The sequence below is a fragment of the Tupaia chinensis genome, unplaced genomic scaffold (genome assembly GCF_000334495.1).
Source record: "Tupaia chinensis unplaced genomic scaffold, TupChi_1.0 Scaffold000095_1, whole genome shotgun sequence".
Taxonomy (NCBI): domain Eukaryota; kingdom Metazoa; phylum Chordata; class Mammalia; order Scandentia; family Tupaiidae; genus Tupaia; species Tupaia belangeri.
This window is the reverse complement of record NW_006159557.1, coordinates 732618-758619: the sequence shown is the minus strand read 5'-3', so window position 1 is coordinate 758619 and position 26002 is coordinate 732618. Positions and strand designations below refer to the sequence as shown.

The 26002-nt window shown below is 35.8% G+C and overlaps 1 protein-coding gene across 4 annotated transcripts in view; it reads left to right on the top strand.

Annotated features, from left to right (window-relative positions):
* CUL3 (cullin 3) overlaps positions 1-26002 on the top strand; it is a 120240-nt gene that overhangs the window by 30117 nt on the left and 64121 nt on the right. For 2 of the 4 annotated variants that reach the window (XM_006143299.2, XM_006143302.2), the window contains exons 2-3: positions 586-783; positions 22373-22486. In XM_006143299.2, the coding sequence (XP_006143361.1) occupies positions 586-783; positions 22373-22486 (312 nt within the window). Of the gene's footprint in view, positions 1-585; positions 784-1999; positions 2127-22372; positions 22487-26002 lie in introns of those variants that run through there. The other 2 variants (XM_006143301.3, XM_006143300.2) reach the window with 2 other exon arrangements.

The window sequence follows — 26002 nt, the reverse complement described above, 5'->3', positions numbered from 1 at the left end:
GGAAAGAGTATCTTAGAGTGAGAATGGAAGAGATGGTAAAATCATTTTGGAGAATAGAATTAGTAAACTAGAAAACTAGAATTGTGTATGTGTGTGTGTATGTGTGTGGGAGTGAATCACAGCAAGGATGTACCTGTAATTAGCCATTGTGAGTTTAAACTGAGAGGGATCAAATATGAGTATATGTTATTTTTCATTTACTTTCAATTACATGGGTTCATGTCAGGAGTAAGTGAATTTAGCGTGGCAAATATTTTGAAGGGATAACAAAGAAGGGTTAACTAATTTATTAGTATATGTGATGATCTTATTCAAAGTAGAGAATTCTTTTATACATTAAAAAAAGAATGGAAGAAAATCTTAATGGACTAGAAAAAATATTTCTCTCTGCTGTAGAGACTTTTTAAAAAGTATCTCTTTATTTTTGTTAAAACAGATTAAAATCTTTATAAGTCATGCAGATTTATAACCATGGTCATATAATAAAACATTTACTATATGAACAAATATAGAAAGATTTTCAACCATTGGTTTTTTTTTTTTTTCTTTTTTTTTTTTTTGTCTTTTCTCTCTCGGATATTACAGATGACCATGGATGAAAAATACGTAAACAGCATTTGGGACCTTCTGAAAAATGCAATTCAAGAAATCCAGCGTAAGAATAACAGTGGTCTTAGTTTTGAGGAGCTCTATAGAAATGCATATACAATGGTTTTGCATAAACATGGAGAAAAGCTCTACACTGGACTAAGAGAAGTTGTTACCGAACATCTCATAAATAAGGTATCCAACTTTAAAGGACTGTTGCTAATACTGTATTGAATGTAGAACATCCTTTATACTATATTGTACTTTGACAAGAAGTATTCTTTTTAAAGACTCTAAGAAAGCCTATAAAAAATTACTGATTCATGACTGTTACTATTAAGCCTCATTCAAAACTTACAATCAACTAAATCAGAATTTTTGATAATGAGAGAAGACGAAGTTTGTGATCTGTGATAACTATATTCTCTAAATTCGTAATTAATAAAACACACTTGGTAATTTACAAATTCTTATTTGTTTATATGTTAATTACAGGTTTTTTTTTCTTTTAATGCTTTAATCAATCAGCCCATTTTAGTTTTCTCTGCTTTCTTTGTATATTTGGAAATAAAACTGCATTATTTAAAAAACATTCTCTAAGACTTTTACTAATTGAAGTTGACCATATTCATTTTAACTGAGTTCTATAATGAATGTGAATTTTTTTAAGATAAATAATTTGTGGGCTGTTAGCATAAAATGGTTCTTGGATTTCAAAAAGACGTGTGGGTTTTTTTTAGAGTAAGTGTTTTTATAAAGCAAACTCTTCCACTGCAAATAAAATGTTATTCACTTATGAAACAACTTTACCACAATGTCTTACTTTGAGATTGTCAAATAGAATGGAAAATGCCTCAGATTTATTAAACCTTCTCATAGTTTTTGTGTGGTATTAAAATATTCATTTTTTATAGTTTATTTTGGGAGGGAGAACACAGAAGATGGCATGAATATACACTGAACTCTTGTGTAGATTTGCCAGTTAACTTTTCACCCCATTTTTGCCAGTCTTGTTATTACTGTTATTATCAATATTGTTATAATTATTCTGTAGTACAAGAATAGGTTTAGATTTTATTTACCCTAAAATACTTTGTAATACATTTCTTCTAAGAATGAGGATATTCTCAAGGAACAAAGATCAAAATCAAGCAGTTTAATATTAACACACTTTTTTGAATACAGTCTGTATTCAGATCTCACCAATTGCCTGTGTAGCAATGATGTCTTTTATAGCAGTTTTGTTTTCTGATCAGGATCCGTTCCAGGATTGCACACTCAGTTCAGCTTTTGTCTTTTGTACATTTGACATTTAAGAGTATATAGGTCAGTTGTTTGTAGATTGTCCCTCCGTTTTTGGTTTTTCTGATTGTTTCCTCATGACTAGTTTCAGGTTATGCATTTTTGGCAGGAATAATACATAAGTGATGTTGTGTCCTCAGTGCATCACATCAGGAGGCACATGATGTCAGTTTATTCCATTATTGGTGATGTTAACTTTGATCACTTGGTGTCCGCCAGATTTCTCCACTGTGAAGGTACCTTTTTTCCCTTTGTAATTCATAAGTAATCTGTTCAGATGTATTTTGAGACTGTATGAATATCCTGTTCCCCCAGAAACTTAAAAGTGATGATTTTAGCATCCATTGATGATTCTTGTGTGAGTCATTATTACTATGGTGGGTGTAAAATAGTAACTTTCTGTTTCTACTCTTTGTTTTATAATTCTTTCTCTTAAGTGGGATTACATGAGCCCCATGTAGTTAGCATCTTAGAAAGTGTTTTTGTTAAGTGCCTACTCTGTCCAGCTGTTAGTGCAAATATAGTAGATAGAAAGAGAAGAGACTATTCCTTACTTGGATCATTTTCACTCTGATGTGAGAGATGATGCATACATTTAGGTGTGAGATATTATATAATTAAGTGGAAAATGAGTTATATAGATGATAAATGGTTTAAGAGCTCAGGTGTGAAAGAGAGATTGCCCTGGACTGTAATATTTCATGGGGAAAGGTGAAATTGAATTGAAACTTGAAAACTTTTCAGATATACGTGAGCAATGTGGAAAGCATTCCAGGATGGCAAATGCCAAGAGAAAACATTTAGATATAGGTTACATTTAGGTGGTAAGTAGAGTTTGATTGAGGTACATGATAATTATGATGACTCATACATTACAGTGTTACAAAGATGGTTTGGAAACAGAAGTAAAAAAGTTCGAATGCCATGCTAAGAATTTGGACTAAATAGTGGAGAGTTACTAGGGATTTTTTTAGTGGGTGATAATGTGACAGAACATTTGAAGATTAATTTGAGAAAGATGTAAGTGTTAAATAGAGTGGATATTTACTAGAATCAGGAGGAGCCCTGGAAAAACTGGGTGACTGGATATATTAGAAATGAATAGATGATGTCCAAAATTATGAAATAAGACTAGTTAGAATTTGGTTACTGGAGAATTATGGTGCCACCAATAGAATAGAAATACTGTGAAGTTACAGTGGAAAACTTTATTGGAATGGGTAGAAGAGATAAGTTTCATTTTAGATTATATTGGAAAAATTTATAGTTGGAAGGGATCTTAGAAATCATTTCATAGGTGATGAGTTAAATGGAGAGTGAGATCATTATAAGATATTCAAATAGAAGTATCACGTGTTTAGAAATATACAGGTTTAGAGCTTGGGCAGGGACTCAAAACTAAATATGGAAGTTTGACATTTGGTACTATATACTGAGGAGTAAGTGTTGGGAGTTTGGAGACTGAAGAGCCTGGAGCCAAGGAATGAATCTTCAGCAGCAAACTATGGTAAGTAGGTGTGGGAAATAGGGAAGATTAAGAAGTTTGGCATCAAGAGAAAAAAGAATAGTGTACGTTTTTCTAAAACTTCTGAAGGGGAGTCATTGAACTCTTGGATACAGAAAAAAGAGTATGGGGTTAACATGAAGAGAGGAATGTGTTAACGTTTGCCAGTTTCTAGAGGGAATGATAATAATGAAAATAACTTACTCTTACTCTGGGAGGTCCATTCTAGGGATATTACAATACATCTATTATCTTAGCTAATTATCATAACCTAATGTGCCAGATACTACTGATACTTTTATTGTACAAATGAAGAAGAGACCAAGACACAGTATCAGTGATTTGTCTAGAGAGATGCACATAGCTAATAAGCACCCCAGCTAGAACTGAATTCAAGCAGTGTGGTTTCAGATTGAATCCTTGACTTCTCTATAAATTCATCATCATGCAGTACATATGTTGAAATTGAGGGTTGGTGTAGGGCCTCAAGTTAATGGGCTTGCTGTCCGTAAAGCTTTAATTCTTTAAATTTTAGAACTCTTAAATTTTATTTATATTTGAAATAGAATTTGAAGTAATCTGAGATTTCTTCTTTTCTAAAACCATTATGGTCTGATAATTAAACCTTCCATCTTTTGAAAGTAAAATGAGACTTGAGGTAGCCCTGTACTTGAGGTAGCGCTTAGGTAATATACTAAGGAGGTGAGGGAAAAGAGCTTAGTAAGACTTGGTCTGAATGTGCCATCTATAATTTCTTTTTAAAGCAGTGCTTTGCAGCTTCAATACAGATGCAAAAAAAAACTTCTGTAGTCATGTGTTACGGTTGAAATTTGGCACATTCAAAAAGTGAGGGGAGGAGGCCAGAGTGGGAGGTTTATGTTTAAGTGACTGATTTGGGGGCTCGAAACATGTTTGACTAGATAACTGAAGTCATGTAAACAAGTCTATGAGGACTCTAAGAGCCTCAGCAATATTGTAAATTGCTTATGTGATTTGTTGTCTAGGGTTAATTGATGTTTGGGGCTGCTATAGCAAATGACCAATATAGGTGATTGTGCTAATAAATAAATGAATATGCTAAATTTTTAATTTAACTTCTCTCACGTGTCTTTATTAATGTTATATCACCAGTATCAGAAAATATTAACTTTTTTCTCCTTTTCTTTCACACTGATTTGACCAGTCACTGTCTGACTAGGAAATGTACACATTTCTGTGTGTTTATTGATTTCTTTACTTCCGTTGAAGTAAGTTTTTGAAACTTTTGCTATCTATGCTTTCACTTTTGCGTTTTCTACTGACTTTTTTTGGCTCTACCCCAGTGTGCAAGCCAGAGAGAAATCAACCCCCCGGGGGTGGAATTAAGGGGGCCACACTACAATCCCCCCGTCTTCCATTCTCTTCTTGGAATTTTGGGCATACACACACACTTGGCAGGTGTGATTTTTTTCAAGCTGCTGGATCTGAGATTTAAGCCATGCATTTGGCCATATGGAATCTGGTCATCTTAGCCTCTATACTACCTGCTAGCCCATGTTTCTACTTACTTCATTTTTACTCTTATGAACTAATGTTAATAATCATACAAGTGCCAGTACTACTGTATGAAGATGACAATACTGAAAGAGGACTATTAACTGACAGAGCCATCATGCAGTAGCTCAAAATGCTTGTCTTCTGATGGACAAAGTCTCAATCTGTTTGACCAAATGGGACTTAGGAAGTCACTGATGTACAAAAGTTGAGCTTGCATGAAAACCAGAATTCCCTTTCTGCATCACAAATTTTTGCTAGGTCAGGGTTCTGTGGCATCAAAATTCCTACCTTTAATCTCTAAAAAATATGCCCCTTTTTGTGGTTCTGGAAACATTGCTCTTTGTTCTGTTCATTACTTTTTCTGTTCACTCTGCTCTTGGGATTTAGTTGAGTAGCCTAACAATTTTGATACAGATATACACATAGATATTTTTAGTTTGTTAGAGGGTATGTGTGCTCGCTGGAGGGAGGGGGGAAGAGAGAGAGAGAGAGAGCGAGCAAGAGAGAGAAGGGGTTGAAAGGGATGGCCACGTTGCAGTCCCTTCTCCATTCTCCTTTCAGGATTTTGGGCATACATGCACACCCACTCAGCCTGTTTCTCAAGTCGCTGGGTCCAGAACTCAAACCATGCAGCTGGCCATATAGGATCCAGCTGCTCCAACCTGCATGCCACTGGCTAGCCTAGTAGATAATCTAAAGCGAAGTATTTTCAGTGCTGTGTGGTATGGGGAGCCAGGGCCTGTCTTTTTTACATGGAAGAATTCAAGGGAAATGTAATTTTTACATGGAATTAGGGATAGTTTGTTATATAGTTTATTGGTACCGAGATTTCAAGGTGAGTAGTGAACATTGAGATAGATATTTTCAGTAAAGCACAATAGTGCAACCATAAGAGGGGCCGATTTGGGAACTTCCAGAGAGGACATTCTTTGGCAGTGAAAGTAGCTGATTATTGGGTTTGAAAATAAGTCACAGAATTGAAGTAGGCAATGAAAATAAAAATACTATTTTCCTAATTAAAGCATTTTTCGGTAGAATATTCTTCCCATCTCTAGAAGATTGTCTCTTTGGAGGTAACTGAGACCCAGAGGAATTCAGTGAATTTCTTAAGATTGCAAAGCAAAATCAAGGGTGTAATGTAGCTTTTGTGCTTTGCTATAAGAAAAATCTTGCCTTATTATAGTAAACATGAATATATTTCAACTTGTATGGGAATTTTTGAAAACTTATTTTTTCTAAATAAAATACAGCAATTTAAAAAGCAGGTTATACTGGAGAAAAAAGTTCTGCTTTTCAGATTTAAGGACTTTATGTTATTTTGTCATTGGCCCAAAGGTATCCTTAAAAGACTTCTTACCAGAAAATTCAGCGTTTGAAAGTATTTATTTGCCAGGCTCTGAGTTAGATGGAAGAAATATATTGGTAAATAGAGCACTTTTATTTATTTTTTTTAAGGATTTTTGTCATAGGGCACGTGCACTCACCAGAGAGAGAGAGAGAGAGATGAGAGGGAGGGTGAGAGATCACCCCTTGGGAGGATGGCCGTGCTGCAGTCCCTTCTCTTCCATTCTCTTCTGGGGATCTTGGGCATGCAAACACACGTACCTGGTATGATTTTCAAGCCACCGGGTCCGGGACTTGAACTGTAATTGACCATGTGGGAGTCCAGTGATGTAACCACTGCACCATCTGCTGGCACCAGTAGAGTACTTCTGATTCTCATGGAACAGATAAGTAAACAAATGTTTAGTTATAAAATAAAATGAAGAAAATAGTATACAGTGATAGAAAAAAATGATGAGAACAAGTACCTAAGTCAGGAAAGGGCTGTTTGAGGATATGGAAGTGTTTATTTAAACTAGAACTTAAAAGAATGCGAGGGTGCTCACTAGTAAAGTAGGTTGAAGAACATTCCAGGCAACAGGAATGACTGTACAACAGTTTTTGTTTGTTTTGCTTTTTTGTAAAATCCCAGATAGTCAGAACTCTCATTTTTGTGAGCCATTCAGATTGTGGTGCAGCCCCTTCTCTGCTGTGCTGTGGTAGCACAGCAGCAGCTATAGGCCAACCATGGCAGCATTCCAATAAACTGTATTCAAGGACAGCAGACTGTCTTTGCCTCTTTCTGGAGTAGAGACATTGAAAGCACCTGACTTGAATGGGGAATTAAGTCAGTAGTAGGGAGGAATGGGACAAGATGAGAATGGAAAACAAAGCAGAAGCCACATCATGCCAGGCCTGAAGCCATGACAGGGCAGCTTAGTACTTAATTATATGTATGAGGATTTTAAGCAACATAGTGACATGTTACACACTTCTAAAATATTACTCTGGCTGCCCTGTGGTGAATAAGCTAGAGAGTTCAAGAGTTGAAGTGAGGAGACCAGGAGTACTAATTCAGGTAAGTGACAGTGGTGATCTAAACTAGGGTAGTGGCAGTGGTTATAGAGAAAAGTAAAAATACTTCAGATATGGAAAGAATGTTACTTGTTGTTAGAATGATTGTAGGAAATAAGAAATAGGAAGGAATCCTAAACAATTTCTAGGCTTTTGGGTCTTGGACAGCTAGCTAGGTTATTCTGTTTTCTAATAAAGATTTGGGTTTGCGGTAGAAGAAAGGAGCTTCATTTTGGACAGGTTAATTTTAAGATAGCTATAGAGTTGGATGTGGATATCTAGTGCTATGAAAAGTTTGAATTCGAAATGTAAATTTGAAATGTGAACTTTTAGATAGTATTTAAAGTCCTGAAAACAGATGAACTAGCAGAGACCAAAGAAAGGATGGCACAGCATTGAACCCTTAGGAATCTAAACATTCAGTGTTTGGATAGTTTGAGAATTGAATGGAGACTGAAACACAGACAGGGAGATAATACTTTAAATTTAGCTCTAACCTTAAATTATAAAATAATTTCATTTTGACATTTATTAAGTAGAGTTATGGTTTTGCATTTTGTGCTTGTGTCTTTTTTAAGTGTTGAAAGTTTCAAATTCAGCAATAGGGATAATCAGTTCTATGATTTGTGGGCACTAAAAAGCAACAGCCATTTCCTTTTTATTCTCCATTTATGAGATATTCTATTTGGGATTCAAACCTGTCAGTCTCTAAAATCATACAGTGCTAAGGAGATAACCTTTATTCTTCCTTTCGAGCACTCCATATTTAATAAGAAATAACTTAGATGAAGCTACAGGGGAAAAAGTACTAGATAGAAAGTAGGGATAACTGGGCTTCAGGTGAAATTCTGCCACTAGTAATCTTGAATAAGTTACTAGGTCTTTCTGGGGTGCAGATTGGTAGTTTATAAAACGAGACTGGGATTGGCTTTTCATTTTAGAGTCAAGAACTTGAAAATCTTATGATGGTGTGTATCTTGATCAGATTGGGTAATTAAGATTTAGGAAGACCATAAGTTTTACAGTTTACCATTCATCTCTGTGCCATAATAGATATTTAGAATAAAAACATTTTAATTTTTAATTATTTCTTTAAGACAGAGGAAAATACTTTAATGTGAGGGGAACTTTATTATCTCAATTTTGTAATGCCAACAGATTTCTTTGATTCACCTTATGTTTAATTTCTCTCCCTTTCAAATTAATATTCTGTAGTGCAAATCAAATAATATAGTAGCCTCATAAATACAACTATGGAAGCGAATTCTTGTATTTTGAATATTTCTTTTCCTCTTAGAAAAAGGCCTAACAAAAAAGATGCTAGCTTTTGAAAAGAACATTTATCCTAGTGGTTTTCAAAGTATTTTTATGTATATATTCTACTCTTCAAATAATACTTTACTTTAAGAGATAGACAAAAATAAGAGGAACTTCATCCTGCTTACTTTTCGTTCATTGAGAAAACTGCCTATTCAGGACTTATGAGGGGCCAGGCACTGGTCTAAACCTTTGCTATTTATCAAGCAAAGATCCCTGCCTTTTGGAACCTATGTTTTGGACTTACATACTTACATTTTTATCTGTTCTCAGCATTTTGTTTTACAGGTAGAGAAACAGAATTCTTGGACATAGTATTAATTTTTAAGTAGCTTCTTTGAATCTCTTTGTAAACTGACAGTCTCTTTGTAAAACAAGTAACACCCTACTTTTTTTTTTTTTTTTTTTTTGGTATGGAGGATCTAATTTGTTAAAAATGATGTCTCTGTGTAAACTACTTTTCCTTCCTTCCTTCCTTCCTTTCTTTTTCTCTTTTCTTTTTTTTTTTTAATGACCAGAGAGTATGTGCCCTTGCTAGAGATAGAAAGAGCAGGCCCTTCACCTTGGATTATGGCCATGTGGCAATTCTCTCTTTATTTCTGCATCCTATTGGGAAGGCTTTTTGTTGTTGATATTTTTTTAATTAAGCTTTTTACCATAGGGCATGTTTGCTTGCTGGAGAGGGAGGGAGAGAGACAGTGAGAGGGAAAGTGAGAAATCATCCCATCCCTCCAAGGGGCATGCCATGCTTCAGTCCCTTTTACTTAATTATCCTCCTGGGATTTTAGGGATGCATGAGCACACATGCCTGGTATGACTCTAAAGATACCAGATCTGGGACTTGAACAAAGCCATGTGGGAGTATAGCACCCTAACCACCATGCCACCTATTGGCTCCATTGGTGGTTTTTTTTTTTAAGCTGATGGATCCAACACTTGACCCATGGTTGGCCTTGTGACATCTGACTCCCTTAATCACTAGGCTACAGGGCCAACTCATAAACTTTGTTCAGTAGTCTCCATTTTTAGAGAAGGAAGAAGAGCTTATTTTAAAAAAATAGCATTTTAAAATCATTTTATTTGTTTGTGGGTAATTTAAAATGTTGATGTGAAGGTACTGACTAGAAAAAAAGTGAGTAACTTTAAGGAAGCTCTGGACTCTTGTAGGCCAGTTGCTTAAACAGACTTAACTTATGTAATAAATCTTTTTGGGTGCTCTTCTTTCTGGGAAAATGTGAATGAATATAAAGAGAGTATTTTTAATGGCATTTATGTACAAAATACGTTATAAGTGTGATATTCACAGTGAGTCAAGGAAATTGATAAAAACACTTGGGAGTAAGACTTTCGTTAGCAAAAACAGACTTGAGTTTCTTCTGTTTTAGCCATTCCATGACTAAGACATGATACCCGCTAGCAAGAACCTTATAATTTTAGTCAGATATGAAGTGGAATTACTTTGCCCAAGGAATTCAAGGCAAGGTAGAAAGAGGAGGTCACTTTTGATGATCTTTAAAAAGATTATTAAGGATTCATCCTGTGAACAAATACAGCATAATTCAGGGGAGATAGCAGGTAGCTATGAGCATAGTGAGGTACATCAGTGTAGATGGAATGGAGGATCTTCAAGTGCATTTGTAGGAAATGAGTGAATGATAAAGTGAGTTTGACTAGGTGTTGAAAACATTGTAGGAAATTTGGCTTCTGTTCTGTTGGGGTGGGAGCCATTGGTTTTTAATCTTCAAAAAGAGGCTGACTACAGGAAACAATGGAGTAAAATATTCCATGTAAGTTCTGCTTTTAGTGCTTCATTGCTGCTTATTTTTATTCTCCTGCTATCTTGTTTTGTCCTTTTTCTCCCTAACTTAAAAGTTGTAGGGAGGAGCGAAGAACCCATTACTTTGAATATTAGGAAGTGGTGACAGAAGTCAGGCAGAAGAGAAAGGCTATAAGCTAGATGGAGAAAAACCTTAAATGAATATCATATGGAGAGAGTGACCTGAATATAAATAGGGTAATCTACAAAGAGGAAGATACTCTTGGGGACAGGGTGGAGAAAAGGAGTTGTTAGCAAATCAGAAAGACAGCAACCATGAAATATGAAGGACTTAATAAATCCAATGACTTATACTTTGAAAGGGTTAGAAGAAAAGGGATGTTTGGAGGGAGCCAGGTTTCATAGAGCTACGTTTAGCAAGCTTAAGTTGAGTAGACAGTAAGCATGGTGAGGGCAGATATATTTCTCTTATATCTATTGTGTTTTTTAGTGTTTTTACAAATATTTTAGAATATGTGAATGGATGAGCTAGCAACCATTTCATTCATCTTTTTTTCTCTTGTTCGTTGAATGGTATTGTGTACAATTGTCTGGTTAAATGAATCTTTGAGAATCATACCAGCAGTCAAAATGGAAATCACCATGGTTTACAGCCATAAATTGTTGAGACTGGTAGTGTCTTTTGTACATGGGGTGATACCTCTGTATATTGTTCATTACTAAGTCTAAGCACCATTTAAAAACACAATGTGATTTTTGGGCTCTGGTTTTTTGAGACTGGAGTCTGTCAGTCTGGGAACCAGATCCTATGATCTTGTGAAATTGTGCTTCTTTTTTCCCAAGGTACTCAGAGAACAAAAATACCACTAGCCATATTGCCTTGCTTCATGTGTGTTTTTCTACCAACTTCCACTGTACATAAGAGTTTAACTGTGATACTAATGCTATACTAGCTTTTAATGTGTGTCTTAATATCTATCATTGGGAATAGAGTACTTTAGAAATAGTAATTCATGGTGGTCTCCTCCTATAGCATACTACCTTTTATTTTTTCTGCATTCCTTTCCACCAAGTAAGTAAAATGCTACTGTTTTTCTATACTATCTGGTACTTTGAAAAATCTTGATTTTCTTATGTGTGTCAAAAAAAAGAGAAAAACTTTAGGGGACATATGGTAGGCACAGCAGTAAAATATGACACTGTAAAGCTGAGCCACATGGTTCTGGAGACCTTCTTGAGTATGCCAGGACCAGGGCAAGTATATGCTGGCCTACTGGGGCAGGGATTGCTCATCAGGACACTGTTGAGGGTGCTCTTTCTTTTGCTTATAGAAGAAATAAACTTAGAATTATGCAGTTATTTTTAAACTTTAAAGACATTTCATTTGAATCCTACATTTTTTGGGTCTGTTTTGGTTTTTATTTCACCTTTTTTTTTTTTTTTTTTGCTGTAGGGTGCACAAACTCACTAGAGAGAGACAGAAAGAAGTGAGAAATCACCCCGTGAGGGGATTGCCACACTATAATCGCTTCTTCTCCAGTCTCCTCTTGGGATTTTGGGCATACATGCACATGTGCCTGGCGTGTTTTTCAAGTTGCCTGATCCAGGACTTGAAGTACGCAGTAAGCCATGTGGTATCCAACTCCTTCACCACCATGCCACCTGCTGGGCCTAGAATGCATATTTTTTAAATAGCATAGATGATTTTTATTTGCTTTAACATGTAGCATATTTTTATGTAAGAATTTATGAAAATGTGTTGCCTTTCTCATACCATGTGCTCATGCTTTGGGTCTCATGACTTCTCTAGTGCTATTCATCATGTATTGCACTTTGTGTTGAATGTTGGTATTAGGTTCCTCCCTTCCCCCTCAACACTAGAGATTACAGAGAGGCTGAATGCTTCTTGTGTTCTCAGAGTGCCCGGCACCCTGCTCTACTGTTGGAAGCAATCATAAATATTTAAGTTGTCCGTTTAGGGAAGGAGTTTTATACATTCATTTGATTGGATGGTTGGTGGGTAATATTAACACCTACCTCATTTCTTTAGTCATTTTGGATACTTAGGGCGAAAATCTGTAATATTTTCACTGAGAATGAATTAGATTTTGAAATTGAAAGTAGTGTACTCTTTGTGGAATGTTTGTTACGTTACTAACTATATTTAATATATACGTATGTGTGTATATATATCAGTAGAATAACAAGAAGAATCTTCTGACAACAATCGAGAGTTTTCCTGGCAGTGGTTATTTTACTGTTTGTTAAAGATACTGGTATGATTTTCCTGATTAAGATTGCTTCTTTTATTGTTATTAAAAATAAGAATTATACCATCAATCTAGAAAGTATTGAAGGTAGTGAATTTTATCATTCAGGAATCTCATCATTAGTGAATTCTTAGAAAGGCTAAAATACATACAGAACTTAAAATTCTTTTAGTAGAAACTTACTTTTAAATAAAGAAATCTTAAGATTGTTTGTTGTATATATTGTGAAATATAGGAGTACCCGTTCACCAAATTTAGACTGAATATACCAATAATTGGAGTTTGACTTAAGAACTTGAAGCGTAAAGTAAAAGAATTCCTTCTAGTTGTGGAAAAATTTCTGTTCTTTAGACAAAAAGGGGAAGCAAATTTTTCCTCTCCTGTGCTGCTGCTTTTTTTTTTTTGTTTTTGGAGAGATTTTCACTATAGGGCTCGTGTGCTTGCCAGACAGACAGAGAGAGACATAGAGACAGAAAGTGAGAAATCATCCCCCAGGGGGATGGTCACGCCGTAATCCCTTCTCCTCCATTCTCCTCTCGGGATCTTGAGCACACACGCCACACGCGCCCGGCGGGAGGTTTAAGCCACCGGGTCCGGGACGTGAACCGTGGTTGACTACGTGGGAGTCCAGCGACATAGCCATTATGCTAACTGCTGGTTCCCACTGCTTTTCATTATATATGACTTCTGTAAAAAATAGCAAAGCATTTCTCTCTTTTTAACCTTTTAAATCACAAACTGTCTGGGCGAGGGAGAAGATATTTCAAACTATTTGGGTCATATTGGGAGAGAACCTCTATACCTCATGGCCTGGTTTCCATTGAGGTTTTTCTTCTGTAGTAAACCACTGTCATTGATAGGTTTTTGTCATATCTCTCTGATGTGATAAAGTAGAAAATCATTTAGAGTGTTGAGGAATTCTTCAGTGGCATTCCTTGGAAAATAAGATTTACATAACTGGTAAAATTTGAAGGGTGATATACCCTCAGATCACATATGATTAATGTAAGACTTAAAACAAAAATAAGTGTTATAAGTAGAATTTTTTATTTTTTAAAGAATTATTTATTTAATTTTATTTGCTCATTCATTTACTTTAATTTAACCCGAGAAAGACACACACACACACACACACACACACACACACACACACACACGTACACTCACACAGAAAGTGAGAAAGCAAGCTGTTAGGTCCGGGACTCGAACCATGTTTGACCATTTGGCAGTGTCCAGCACCTTAACCACCACGCCACCTGCAGGTCCCTGTAAGTAGAAATTTAGATGCTGTTTTTATAGATCCTGGCAGATGTTGCATATTTATGTACTGGTTTAATCTGATGAAACAAGTAACGTGCTTTAGAATTTAGAGCCAGAAAGTTTCAGCAGGCATCCACTGGCACTCAGTTACTTTAAAACAATGCAAAAACTTTTGAGAATCTTACAAAACCAGTATGAATTATATTTGGGAAAGGGAGCCTTCCTTGCATAGACGGTTAAGTAAGGCATCTCATTGGGGCAGGACATGAAAGCCACAGATCTAATCAACCAGCCATGTTACAGGTAAGAGGAGCTGCAGACCCTGATAGGTTAAGTGACTTGATCAGAGTCCTAATTAAGTAACTGCCCAAGGCAACTGTCTGCAAATACTGATTTTGATTATTTTAAAATACCTCAGACAGCTACAAGGACACACCTATTAGGTTTATAGTACTTCTGTCATACTTCTGTGTAATTAGCTTGTTCTTCATGTTACTCAGTGTCCCTTTTTTTTGAGAGGTTTTTGCTACAGGGCGCGTGCACTTGCCAGAGAGGCAGAGAGAGACAGAAAGCGAGAAATCATCCCCCAGGGGGGATGGCCACACCACAATCCCTTCTCCATACTCCTCTTGGGATCTGGGGCACGGGCACACACATGCGCCCGGTGTGAGTTTAAGCCACCGGGTCCAGGACTTGAACCGCAGTCAACTACATGGGAGTTCAGCAACATAGCCATTACGCTAACTGCTGGTCCCAGTGTCCCATTTTTTAATTTTTTAATATAGTTTGTGTATTTTTTTTCAAAGCAGAGTAATGCTAAGTATACATTTCTGTAGAAATTTGTCTACATTTGGTTTAGTATCCTAGATTTTGAGACTTTTTAAGAGGGAAGTCTTCAGTTTTTCAGATAACATATTATTGATTATATGGGGCTCTCTTAGTTTCAATGAACTTTAGAAGTAAAGTCTGTGAGTCATTGTAATTCATTTTAGCTGATGATTTCTTCATCTTACATAGACATTTAGTTAGGATTGGCTGGCTGGGTTTGTGCCACAGGCTTGAAATTTAGATGAAAAAGTTTTACAGGTTTTTTTGCCTTAGGGCACATGCCTTTGGGGGGCAGGGTGGACAGACAGAGACAGTGAGAGGCAAAGTCAGAAATCACCCCCTACGGGTGATGGCCATGCCATAATTCCCTCTCCATTCTCCTCCCAGGATCAAAATTTTAGTGATTAAAAATTTGTAACTAATAATTAAAAGTAATAGTGCATGTTGGAGAGTGGGGGATGCTGTGCAGATTATTTTGTTCTCCTACTTTCAGGTAGCCCAAGAGCTGCTTGGTCCAGGATCAGCTTCCTTGTTAATCCCAGGAGATACTTGGACGTGAAAACTAAAGGGCAAAAAGCCTGGGGACCTATACTTCCTGGTCATGCCCACATAGCTGCTCTTGTCATGTTCCTTTCCAGTTCCTTCTGCTTACTTTTACTAGTAATTCAATTGTTTAAAAAATGTATTTCTTGAGTTTATACTATTAATTTATCAGCAAATACGTTTTATTATGTCATTGAGAAATAAAGGTTTCTTATGATTTAGTTAATTCCATTTTAATCTTTGCTAAGGATGTAGTTTTTTAAAAATGCAAGGAAGTTATAGTCTCAAAAGCAAAGAATGTAGTATTCAAATTTAATTGTTGCAAAGTTGATAGACTTATCAGCCTTATCAGTTATTATAAGATTGATAGACTTATTAATAAGAGTACTTAACTCTACCTTTGGTTGGCATTTAAGCTGCTTTTCTGAACAAAGCTTGTTGCATCATAGCTTATGTTTATGATATAATAATAAAAACAGACCTAACTTAAGAATCAAGTAATTACTGCACATTTTTAAGACTTAGTATGTAATAAAATTGGCATTTATTTTTATGTGTAGTTCTTTGAGTTTTTGCACATGTGTAGATTCAGGTAGCCACTATCACACTCAGTATAGAACAGTTCCTTCCCCCCAGAAAATTCCATTTCCCTTTTAGTCACACCTTCCTCCTACCTCTCATCATGACAACCAGCCACTGATTTGTTCTGTCACTGTAGTATTGCTTTTGTCATGTAGATGAAATCATAGTTTATAACCATTTGAACCTGGCTTCTTTCATTCAGCATAATTATTTCGAGATTGATCTAACCTGTTGTATGTATCATAAGTTGATTCTATTTTTATAGCTGACTGTACCAGTTTACCTACCTACCTATTTGTTGGGAGATATTTTTTATGTGGCTTTTTGTAGTTGTGAATAAAGCTGCTGTGAACCTTAATCAATGGCTTGTAAAAATCAGGTCTCAAGATTGCATAAATATTATTACAATAACAATATGAAATAATAATTGTGAAGAAATGCTGCAAAGGGAAGAAAATTGGCTAGTCTGGCTTTTTTTTAAAATAATAGAGACAAAAGGCAGAAAAGCAGCCCCACAGTAGGACATGGTCCCATCCCAATCTTTCTCCTCCATTTCTCCATGCTTTTGATTTTCTTTGATTTTTTTTTGCTGTTTGTTTTAGATTTTTGTTGTTTTAGAGAGATTTTTGCTGTAGGGCATATGTGCTCATCAGAGAGACAGAAAGCAAGAAATCACCCCCCAGGGGGGATGGCCATGCTGCAATCTCTTCTCTGTTCTCTCAGGATCTGGGGCATGTACGCACATGTGCCTGGCGTGTTTCAGACCTTGAGTCTGGGCCTTCAACTGCAGTCAGCCATGTGAGAGTCTAGGGACATAACCATTACTCCATCTGTTTGTCCCAAATTAACCCCCACCCCCTTTTTTTTCCTTTTCTTTTTGCCATAGGGTGCATGTGCTCATGGATGTGACAGAGAAAGTGAGAAATCATCCTCCAAGGGGATGGCCACACCGCAGTTCCTTCTCCATTTTCTTCTTGAGATTTAGGGCACATATGCACGTGCTGCTGCCAGGTCTAAGACTTGAACCTTGCAGTCAGCCATTTGGGATCCAACACCTTAATCCTCATGCTGCCTGCTGGCTTTCAGCCTTTTTTTTATTTATTTAGGTTTTTGCCAGAGGGTGCCTATGCTCACAGGAGAGAGAGGGAGAGAGAGAGAACATGAGAAATCACCCCCTAAGGGAGATGGCCATGACACAGTCCCTTCTCCTCTATTCTCCTCTTAGGATTTTAGGCATGCACACATACGTGCCTGTTGTGATTTCTTCAAACCATGAGGTCCGGAACTCAAACCGCAGTAAGCCATGTGGGATCCCATCTAGCGCCTTAAGCACCACACTGTCTACTGTCCCCAGCCTTTTATTTTTGAAAAAGAGATTGTTCAGGACCAGCAGGTGGCATATTGGTTACTTTGCTGGACTCCCACATGTCTAACCACGCAGTTTGAGTCCCAGACCCAGAGGCTTGAAACTCATACCAGATGTATGTGCATGTGTGCCCAAAATCGCGATAGGAGACTGGAGGAGAAGGGATTGCAGCATGGCCATCTCCCCTGGAGGTGATTTCTCCCTTTCTGTGTCTCTGTCACTTTGGCAAGCGCGTGCACACCGTAGCAAAAAAATCTCTCTTAAAAAAAAAAGATTGTTCTTTGATCTTGGGTAACCATAGAGTAATTTTTTTAAAGTATACTTTGTTTTTTACTGCAGTTTTGATTTACAGCAATATCGAACTGAAAATACAGAGACCCCCACATATACCCAACTCCCCCATTACCAACATCCCTTGTCAGAATGATACATTCATTACAGTTAGTGAACCCATATTGACACATCATCACTACTCACAGTCCGTAATCTAGATTCCAGTCCACTGTTGTAATGAATCCCTTCTGTACATTTATACAAATGTAAAATGACATGTATTCACAATTACGGTATTCCACAGGATAGTTTCACTGCCCTAGAAAATTGTCAGTACTCAGTCTATTCATTCCTGCCTCCCCCTAACCTTTGGTAAATCTAATCTTTTTAATTGTTCCCTTAGTTTTGCTTTTTATAGGCTGTCATATGGTTGGAATCACATGTATGCAGCTATTTAAGATTGGTTTCTTTCACTGTGTAATATGCATTTAAGTTTCCTTGTCTTTTCAAGGCTTTAGAGCTCATTTCTTTTTAGAGCTAAATAGTATGTCATTACTTGGATGGACCAGTTTGTTTATTCACCGACTGAAGGACATCTTGATTCTTTCCAAATTTTGGCAGTTTGGTGATAAAGCTGCTATAAATATTCGTGTACAAGTTTTAATGTGGCCAAAGTTTCTAACTCAAATGGGTAGATACCAAGGAAGTCATATAACAGGGAAGTGTATTGCTAGATCATATGGGAAAAATATGTTTCGTTTACTAAGCAACCGCCTTACTCTTCCTGAGTGACTATACTGTTTTTCATTCTTATCAGTAGTGAATGAGAGTTTCTTGTTGCTCCAGATCTTCATTTGATATTGTCAGTGTTTTGGATTTTGGCCATTTTCGATGTGTAATAGTATCATACTGTTGCTTTAATTTGTAATTCCCTAGTGACCTGTGATATTGAACATCTTTTTATATGCTTATTTGACATCTGTGTATCTTTTTTGGTCAAGTGTATGTTCAAGTCTTTTCGCTCATTTTTTAATAAAGATTTTCTCATTGAGTTTTAATTTTTTATATATTTTGGATAATAGTCCTTTATCAGATATGTCTTCTGCAAACATTTTCTCCTAGTCTGTGGCTTGTGTTCTCATTCTCTTAACTGAAATCTGTAAAAGTTCTTCAAGTGATTCTAATTCTCCATCAGATTTGTGATCCACTGTTCTGGACTGCTTTATCTTTATTCATTTGCAAGGCTAAGTGTGATGCAGAGGCATCAATTCTCAACTACTAATTTCATCGTTTGTCAGGGTAGGTTCTATACTACTCCCAACTTGCTTGGCAATGGCTACTTGTTCTTTCAAGAATGATCTCATTCTTGATACTCCAACTCTTCATCTGGATAACCATAATGTAGATTTTCTTCAATAATAATGCTGGTCACACTTGATCCTTAGGCCCTTTTCCTTCTGGTACCACCTTTACAGCAGGGTTCTCTCCCATTCACCTTGCTGGTGCAAATAATGACAGTGGTTGTATTAAGGGTGTGAAGTTAACAGTTATTTTACCCTTATCCCATGTGGCTCCTACTTGATTTTTTTCTTCCAGTTTTTTTGTATTATGTTAATAATTTGTACAATAATGGTTCATTTTTCTTTACTTATTTTGGTTTATATGCCACCTTTTAAGAAGCCTGTTTTAATTTTCATAAAGGCTAAATTTTTATGTAATTTCTACCATTTTATTGTGTATGTTTGAGCAGGTATCCATTTTGTATGTACCAGTAGAAAAATTCATACTTTAAAAATTTATTTATAGTAGCTAACACGTGAGAGAGGATAGAGAACCCACCAGTGGAGTCTGGTCATACAACTGTTCCTTATGTTAGTTCTCCATTTCATCAGGAAATTGGGCATACATGTGTAAGAGCACAAGGTGAAGCCATGGGGCTGGCATTAAAACTGTCGGCGGCCATGTGGAATCTGGCTGCCTCTGCCCAGGATCTAATGGAGCACCACAGGGATGACCCAAGGAAAAAAATTAGGACAGCATTAAAGGAAGGATTTTTTTTGTCATGGAGTTATCTGAATACTTAAGAGATTGCAGCAAGTATGCAAGGCATTTATTTTATGCTGTTTAGTCATATGTTTGCATGTGTGTATACATAATTATTCGAAAATGAACATAAAATTAGATCTTCATAGTAGCTGTTTTCCACTTAGTAAAATCTACTGTTATTGATTTGTCAGGATAATTTTTTGAAGTAAGATGTAAATAAGGCAGTTATGACATACTGTGCTGGTTGATCACATTTTAATTTTGTTAAAATATAGATATATTTATAAATATGTAATAGGCAATATAACTTATAAATATATAATCAAACATATCAAGTGTTTATATAATTTTTAATTTATGTAAATTTAAAAATTTATAAATCAGTGATTTTAGAGGACATGTCTCGTTGTGTAATATTTACTTTTGTATTTAATTGGTCAGTTTTCCATTCTGAAAAAAAAAACCAAGCATATTTGTGTATTCTGAAATCAGGGTGATTTTAATATAGTTAACATTTAACTTGATTTCATAACCAAGAGGAATACAGAGTTCACTTAAGTCCTTAAGAGTAATTAATTGTCTATTTTGATGTTTGGAATGTATTACTTTATTTCTGCATATAGTATAATTTGCCCTGACATTGTCATGATTTTAATTTAATTTTTACTCAGATTGTTAATAGTTCAGTGAAAGAGTACAAAGCTTGATGAATTTTGTAAATAGGTACATTTGCAACTTGCTGACTTATTTATATATGTATTCTCTTGTTTGCTGCCTTGAGATTTACACCTGATAAGTGCTAGATTTAATGAGTCGGAACAAATTATATGTTACTTTCTTGCATAAAAATATTAATCTTAAATAGTACTGTCAACTAACCAATGTGAGTGTTTATCACTATTTATATGGTCAGTATATTTATGAAGTAATTTTGGGTGATGTACCTTGGAAGTCAAGGAGCTTAGTCTTGTAAATAAAGGATTAAGTGTATAATACATAATTGTAAATGATGTGATAGAGACTAGTGGTTTTCTTATTATATGTGTACCATTACTAATGACCTCTTTTTTTCTCACTATATAAGAAAAAATAAATTAGATACAGTAGTCTCATTTTGAACTTACTCTCATAGTGTGTTGTGTGTATTTTCTTTCAGTCTCTGACACATTCAGCTAATTGTTTCTATGAGATCTAATACAGAACAGCTTTTTACTTACATGTATTTGTAATTTGGGTTTATAGTTATCAGTATCTCAACACATGTATTAAATAGATCTAGTTTCTCAAAAATCACCTTCAGGTTCTTCTCAAGCTGAAAAGAAATCACTCGTACACACTATTGTAAAGGATGTTTGAAGAAGAAAGATGTCTGTTTAGACTGGAGTTACTGGAAACTTGACCTAGGCCACGCAAGGCTAGTTAGATTTTAATAACTAGAGTTGGCGAGGTGTCTCAAAGTGTTGCAGGAAATTAGAGAACAAATGCACTAACGAGTCATAGAGCAAGAACCAGAGTCTACATTCTGTTTCCTAATTCAGCTTTTATTGGGCTGGTAGCATAGCAGGAAGTAGCAGTGGTCAGTAATCTTTTATTGGAAAAGATAATACTAAGCTTATGAACTGAGGAAAGGGATTTTTGAAGTCTGAGCAGTCTTTAATCAGGATGACTTTAGGAAGGCATTTCAAAACTCAAGGTAACTTTATGTACCAAAGTAGATACCCTAAGAGAGGTTACCGTGTTGTAGGTGATTCATGTTATTAGAGGGTAAGGATGAAATAATTTGGTCATATATATATATATATATATATATATATATGTATGTATGTATATGGGCGCTGTTTTAGGTGCGGGAGATAAACATGAAGACAAAAATCTTGCCAGGAGGAACTTACATTTTAATGGGAGAAATAATAAACAAGTAAATATATCACATAATAGATAATGATGTGTACTATGAAGAAAAGTGAAGTGTAAGGTAAAGAAGTAGATAATGAGGTTATTTGAAATAGGGAGGTCAGGGAAGACCTCTCCGTGGAGATAAAATTTGAACTGAATAAAATGAGGGAGTGAGCCTTATGAGTCAAGTCGGAAGAAATGGCAGAGCACAGTTAACTATATTTAACATGGAGACTTGTAGCTAGAGGGTACTAAGTTAATTGTCAAGAGTTTACTGAGTAATTGGCACTGTTCTAAGTATGTTAGTAGTGTTAATCCTCACAGCTATCCAAAAAGAAGGATCCTATTTTATATATAAGGGAACTTTGAGACACAAAGATTAAATAATTTAGCCAAGGTTACACAGCTAATCAGGGAGCTGGGATTGGAACCTTGATAGTAATGACTTCTTTTCTTATGACTGCTTGACTCTTTGGAGAACTGACTTTGGTTAGTCCTCTCAACTATTAGTCAAAGATGGACATGGGCAGGTGTAGCAGGGAATTGAGCTAGAACAGTAGCCTGAGTCTAGTAAGGCTTTGTAATTCATTCTGAGATTTTAGGATTTTTTTCTGATTTTGATATTAAGTCATTGAAAGGTCAAAAACCCAGGAGTTTGCTTTGTGGTTCTAGAGGTCATGAGAGAAGTTCAGACTATACATACATATTTGGGAATTATCTTTTTATAGGTATAGATTAAAACGCTTCTATTGGCCTACAGCATATTTCTTTGATTTCAAATTAAGGATTCTGCTTTACTAAATTATTGAACAGTTATATGCATGTATATATGTTTGAGTTTGTGTATATGTGTGTATGTGCAAACTAATGAATTCTTCTGTTAATAGGTGCGAGAAGATGTACTAAATTCATTGAATAACAACTTTCTTCAAACGCTAAATCAAGCTTGGAATGATCATCAAACAGCTATGGTGATGATTAGAGACATACTAATGTATATGGTAAGTAGAGCATTTTTGTTTTTTTTTCCTTTAAGAACTTAAGCATTTCAAAAGACAATGACATTTTCTCAAATTTAGTTGTATGGTGTATGTCAGTGTGGAAGGTGATTTTAGTGTTTAAAATAAACATTATTTCCTTTATAAAGGTCAGCCTTATTAGCCTATGTGAATAAAATCTTAATAGTTCATATAGCTATTGATTGATTAGAATGGAAAATTGAAAGAGAACAGTTTATTTTCTTAGTATTTAGCACTTGTGCTTCAAAATGGGGAATATTGAATAGTTTTGTTACTTAACATCTCTTCTTAAGTGAGGATGAAAGCTAGATATTTTCTGACAAGGTTTTATTTATTTATTTGTTTATTTCTTTTAGGTTTTTGCCATAGGGCATGTGCACTTACCAAAGAGTGAGAGGGAAAGTGAGAAATCACCCCTTGAGGGGAAGGAAACACCACAATTCCTTCTCCTTCATTCTCTTCCTGGGATTTTGAACATGCATGCACCTGTGCCCAGAGTGATTTTCAAGCTGCCAGGTCCGGTACTCGAACAGCAATTGGCCATGTGGGAGTCCAACACCATAAACACTACATGACCTGCTGGCTCCCTCTTAGAAGGTTTAAAACCAAAGTATATTTTAAGTGATAGAGCATGTCTTATTAATACAGATATTTTTCTAATAACTATGTTCTAAAAGCACGTGTCCATCTATCTCTCTAATAGTAAATCTTTGCAGTGCGTAATTGCAGTCAGTCTTATTTAAGAATATTAGCTTTTTCAGATGCATTTTCCATTTTTAACCTATTGTTGCTATTTTTTTTTTTTCTATTAGTTAAGAAAAACAGCCTCTTTAGCAAGACAGTTCGGAAAACTGACTTGAGCTAAGCTCTTTATTAAATTTGCTGGAGATTAAGCTCAGTTTTTTGTTGTTGTTGTTGTTGTTAGTGTGATTATAGGATGAAACCAGATTCGTCAGTCATAATTATTGTGTTGCTACAAAATTAACAAGTCTAAATACTCATTATTTCAGTGTTTACGTTTACAAACTGGACATAATGACTTTTTCCTGAGGTCTTTACACTTTTCAGATTTTTATTTTCACTTTAGTTTTGATTTTTAGTTGCAATGTAGCAATAAGAGCTTATTTTTCTTTCTCTTATGTGATAGGATAGAATGATGTTTGGAAAGAATTTCTAGTGATAACAAACAGCTATAAAGTTTTTTGTTCTCTTGAGTGAATTAAGTCAGACCTGTTATTCCTAGTTTTGTAAGGGCTTAGTGGCAAGAGAGTCAGAGAGAGACTACTTTGTTTTTGTTTTTTTTCCCCAAGGATTTGATAAAAGGTATGACAAATAATTTAGCTTTTTGAGCATGATTTTCCTCATCAAGTTATATATTTATGTTGTGTTACCATTTTGAGGGGAAATGAGCTAGCATGTGAAAATTTATGTCTTGCTCGTAAATATAAACTCTTAGCTTGGTGCTTGCTGCTTTTAAGTTCTGGATTTGGTGAGTGTATGGCACAACTCTCTGTAGTGCTGGAAGCCGTATGAAAGGAGGTTAGTCCTGGTTTGACCCGTAACACTTGGGTATGCACACATGCCTGTGCTCCTGGGTGGCTGAAAAGCTTGCAGGGTAGATCACAGTATAGACCCTGTTTCAAGTTCTTCTCTGTCTCTCTCATGAAAAAAAGAAATACACTTTAAATTCCATACAAATGGACTTGAAAGATAGTAAAACCACTTGTAATTTCATTGGTCGATTGTTCAGTTGATAAAAATTTTATACATACAAACACACTTTTTATTTAAATTTTTTTATCTCTTATGTGACTAGTTAAGAAGCTAATTAGTTTTTGTCTCAGCTTCTTCGTTTATAAAATAAAAATAATGCTGTACCAAATGGGTAGGGTAACCATGAAGCATAAGTGAACCATTTGTCTAAAGCACTTATAGGGCTTGGCCCATGGGACCATGGTAAGCAAAATTAACCAGTATTAATATTTCCTGTCCCTCCATCTTTCCATCAGACCCATCTGGTGGTGCCGTAACCCTGCATAGACCCAGGGACTCACCTTTCTCTTCTTGGAGGCAGTCTCACCCAGGCAGATCAGCGCCATCATTTGTCTGTCATCACGGACCCCAGTCAAACTTCCACACTGCCTAACAGTTTTTCTTTTTCTCTACTCAGCTCATTCTTCCAGTTATCTCTCTTCAACTCTCTAACTCTTCCTCTGGTTTCTTCACTCTTAGTAAAGGATTTTGCCTTTTGCCTTAAAAAACAAAAGGAAGAAAGAAAGAAAGCATCAGGTAGGTGCTATGTTCATTTCTTGCCACTAAATCTACAATGTTTTTTTCCTTCCTCTTTTGTGTTTTTCTTTTCCACTTTTGTTTTAATGGAAGACAATGCCTGCTTTCCTGTCAAAAACCAGTTCTCTACCCTTTCTGCCTCATCAAGAACCCTTTTGGGTTTTGTCTTTTCACTGGATCTTACTCGTGAACATGAAGCATCTCCTCAAAATAAAATTGCGTTAGATTTTTTGACACATTCCTGCACTCTCCCCCAGGGTGTTTCATCGGTCATTCATAGTTAAATGTCTCATAAAAAATGTTGATACTTGCAATCTCTGTTTTCTCGTCTTTGATTCACTTTTGCATATGTTCCACATAGGCTACCTCAACTATTCTGTGCAATTTGCCTTTATTAGGATCACCGTGGTATCTGTGCATCTCTGAATGTAGAGATCACTGCATAGCCTCTTCATCCTTGATTTATCAGTAGTATTTAGCACAATTGGCCACTCTTTTATTTTTCTTCTAACATGTTGTGTCCTTTTGTTCTGTGACAAACTGTCTATATGCTTCCTACTTTCTGACTATGCATTCTCTCCCCTCTTCTACCACCACCACCCCTTAAATAAAGGTATTTAGTGGCCTTGGAAAGTTTAGAATTTTCTTCTCATGGTGTACTCTCTTTACTTCATCCATTCCTATACCTTCATGTGCATTTTTTGCAGACAATTCCCAAATTATGTCTCTAGCTTCATTCTCTGAGTTTCAGACTCATTTCCATTTGTCTAATTGCTAGCTCTCTTCATTATTTGCAGAGTACTTCACACTGTGCACGTCCAAATGAGCACATCACGACTATCATTCCTGAGAAACTCCTTCAGAAACTTGGGAATTACTCTTGTCAGATTCTTCTCTTTTGTTCTGTATCATCTGTTGCTGAAATCTGTAATTCTCTTTGCTTTCTTGTCCATTACCTGAGACAAAATCACCTTTGCATATTCAGTATAAGTAGAATTAGTTCAGTGGGCTCCTCTCTCTTCTGTTTTTCCTATTGCTTCCTGAGTTGTTTTAAAGCACAAATTGATTGTGTGACTGCCCTGTTGAAATCTGTACCTCTCATCTTAGAGTTTTCACACATGTCTTCTGTCTGAAAATGTTTCTAGAATGTTTCCTTTCTTCATGTGACTTGCTCCTTCTTAATCATTTAAGTCTTAGCTTAGGCTTCTC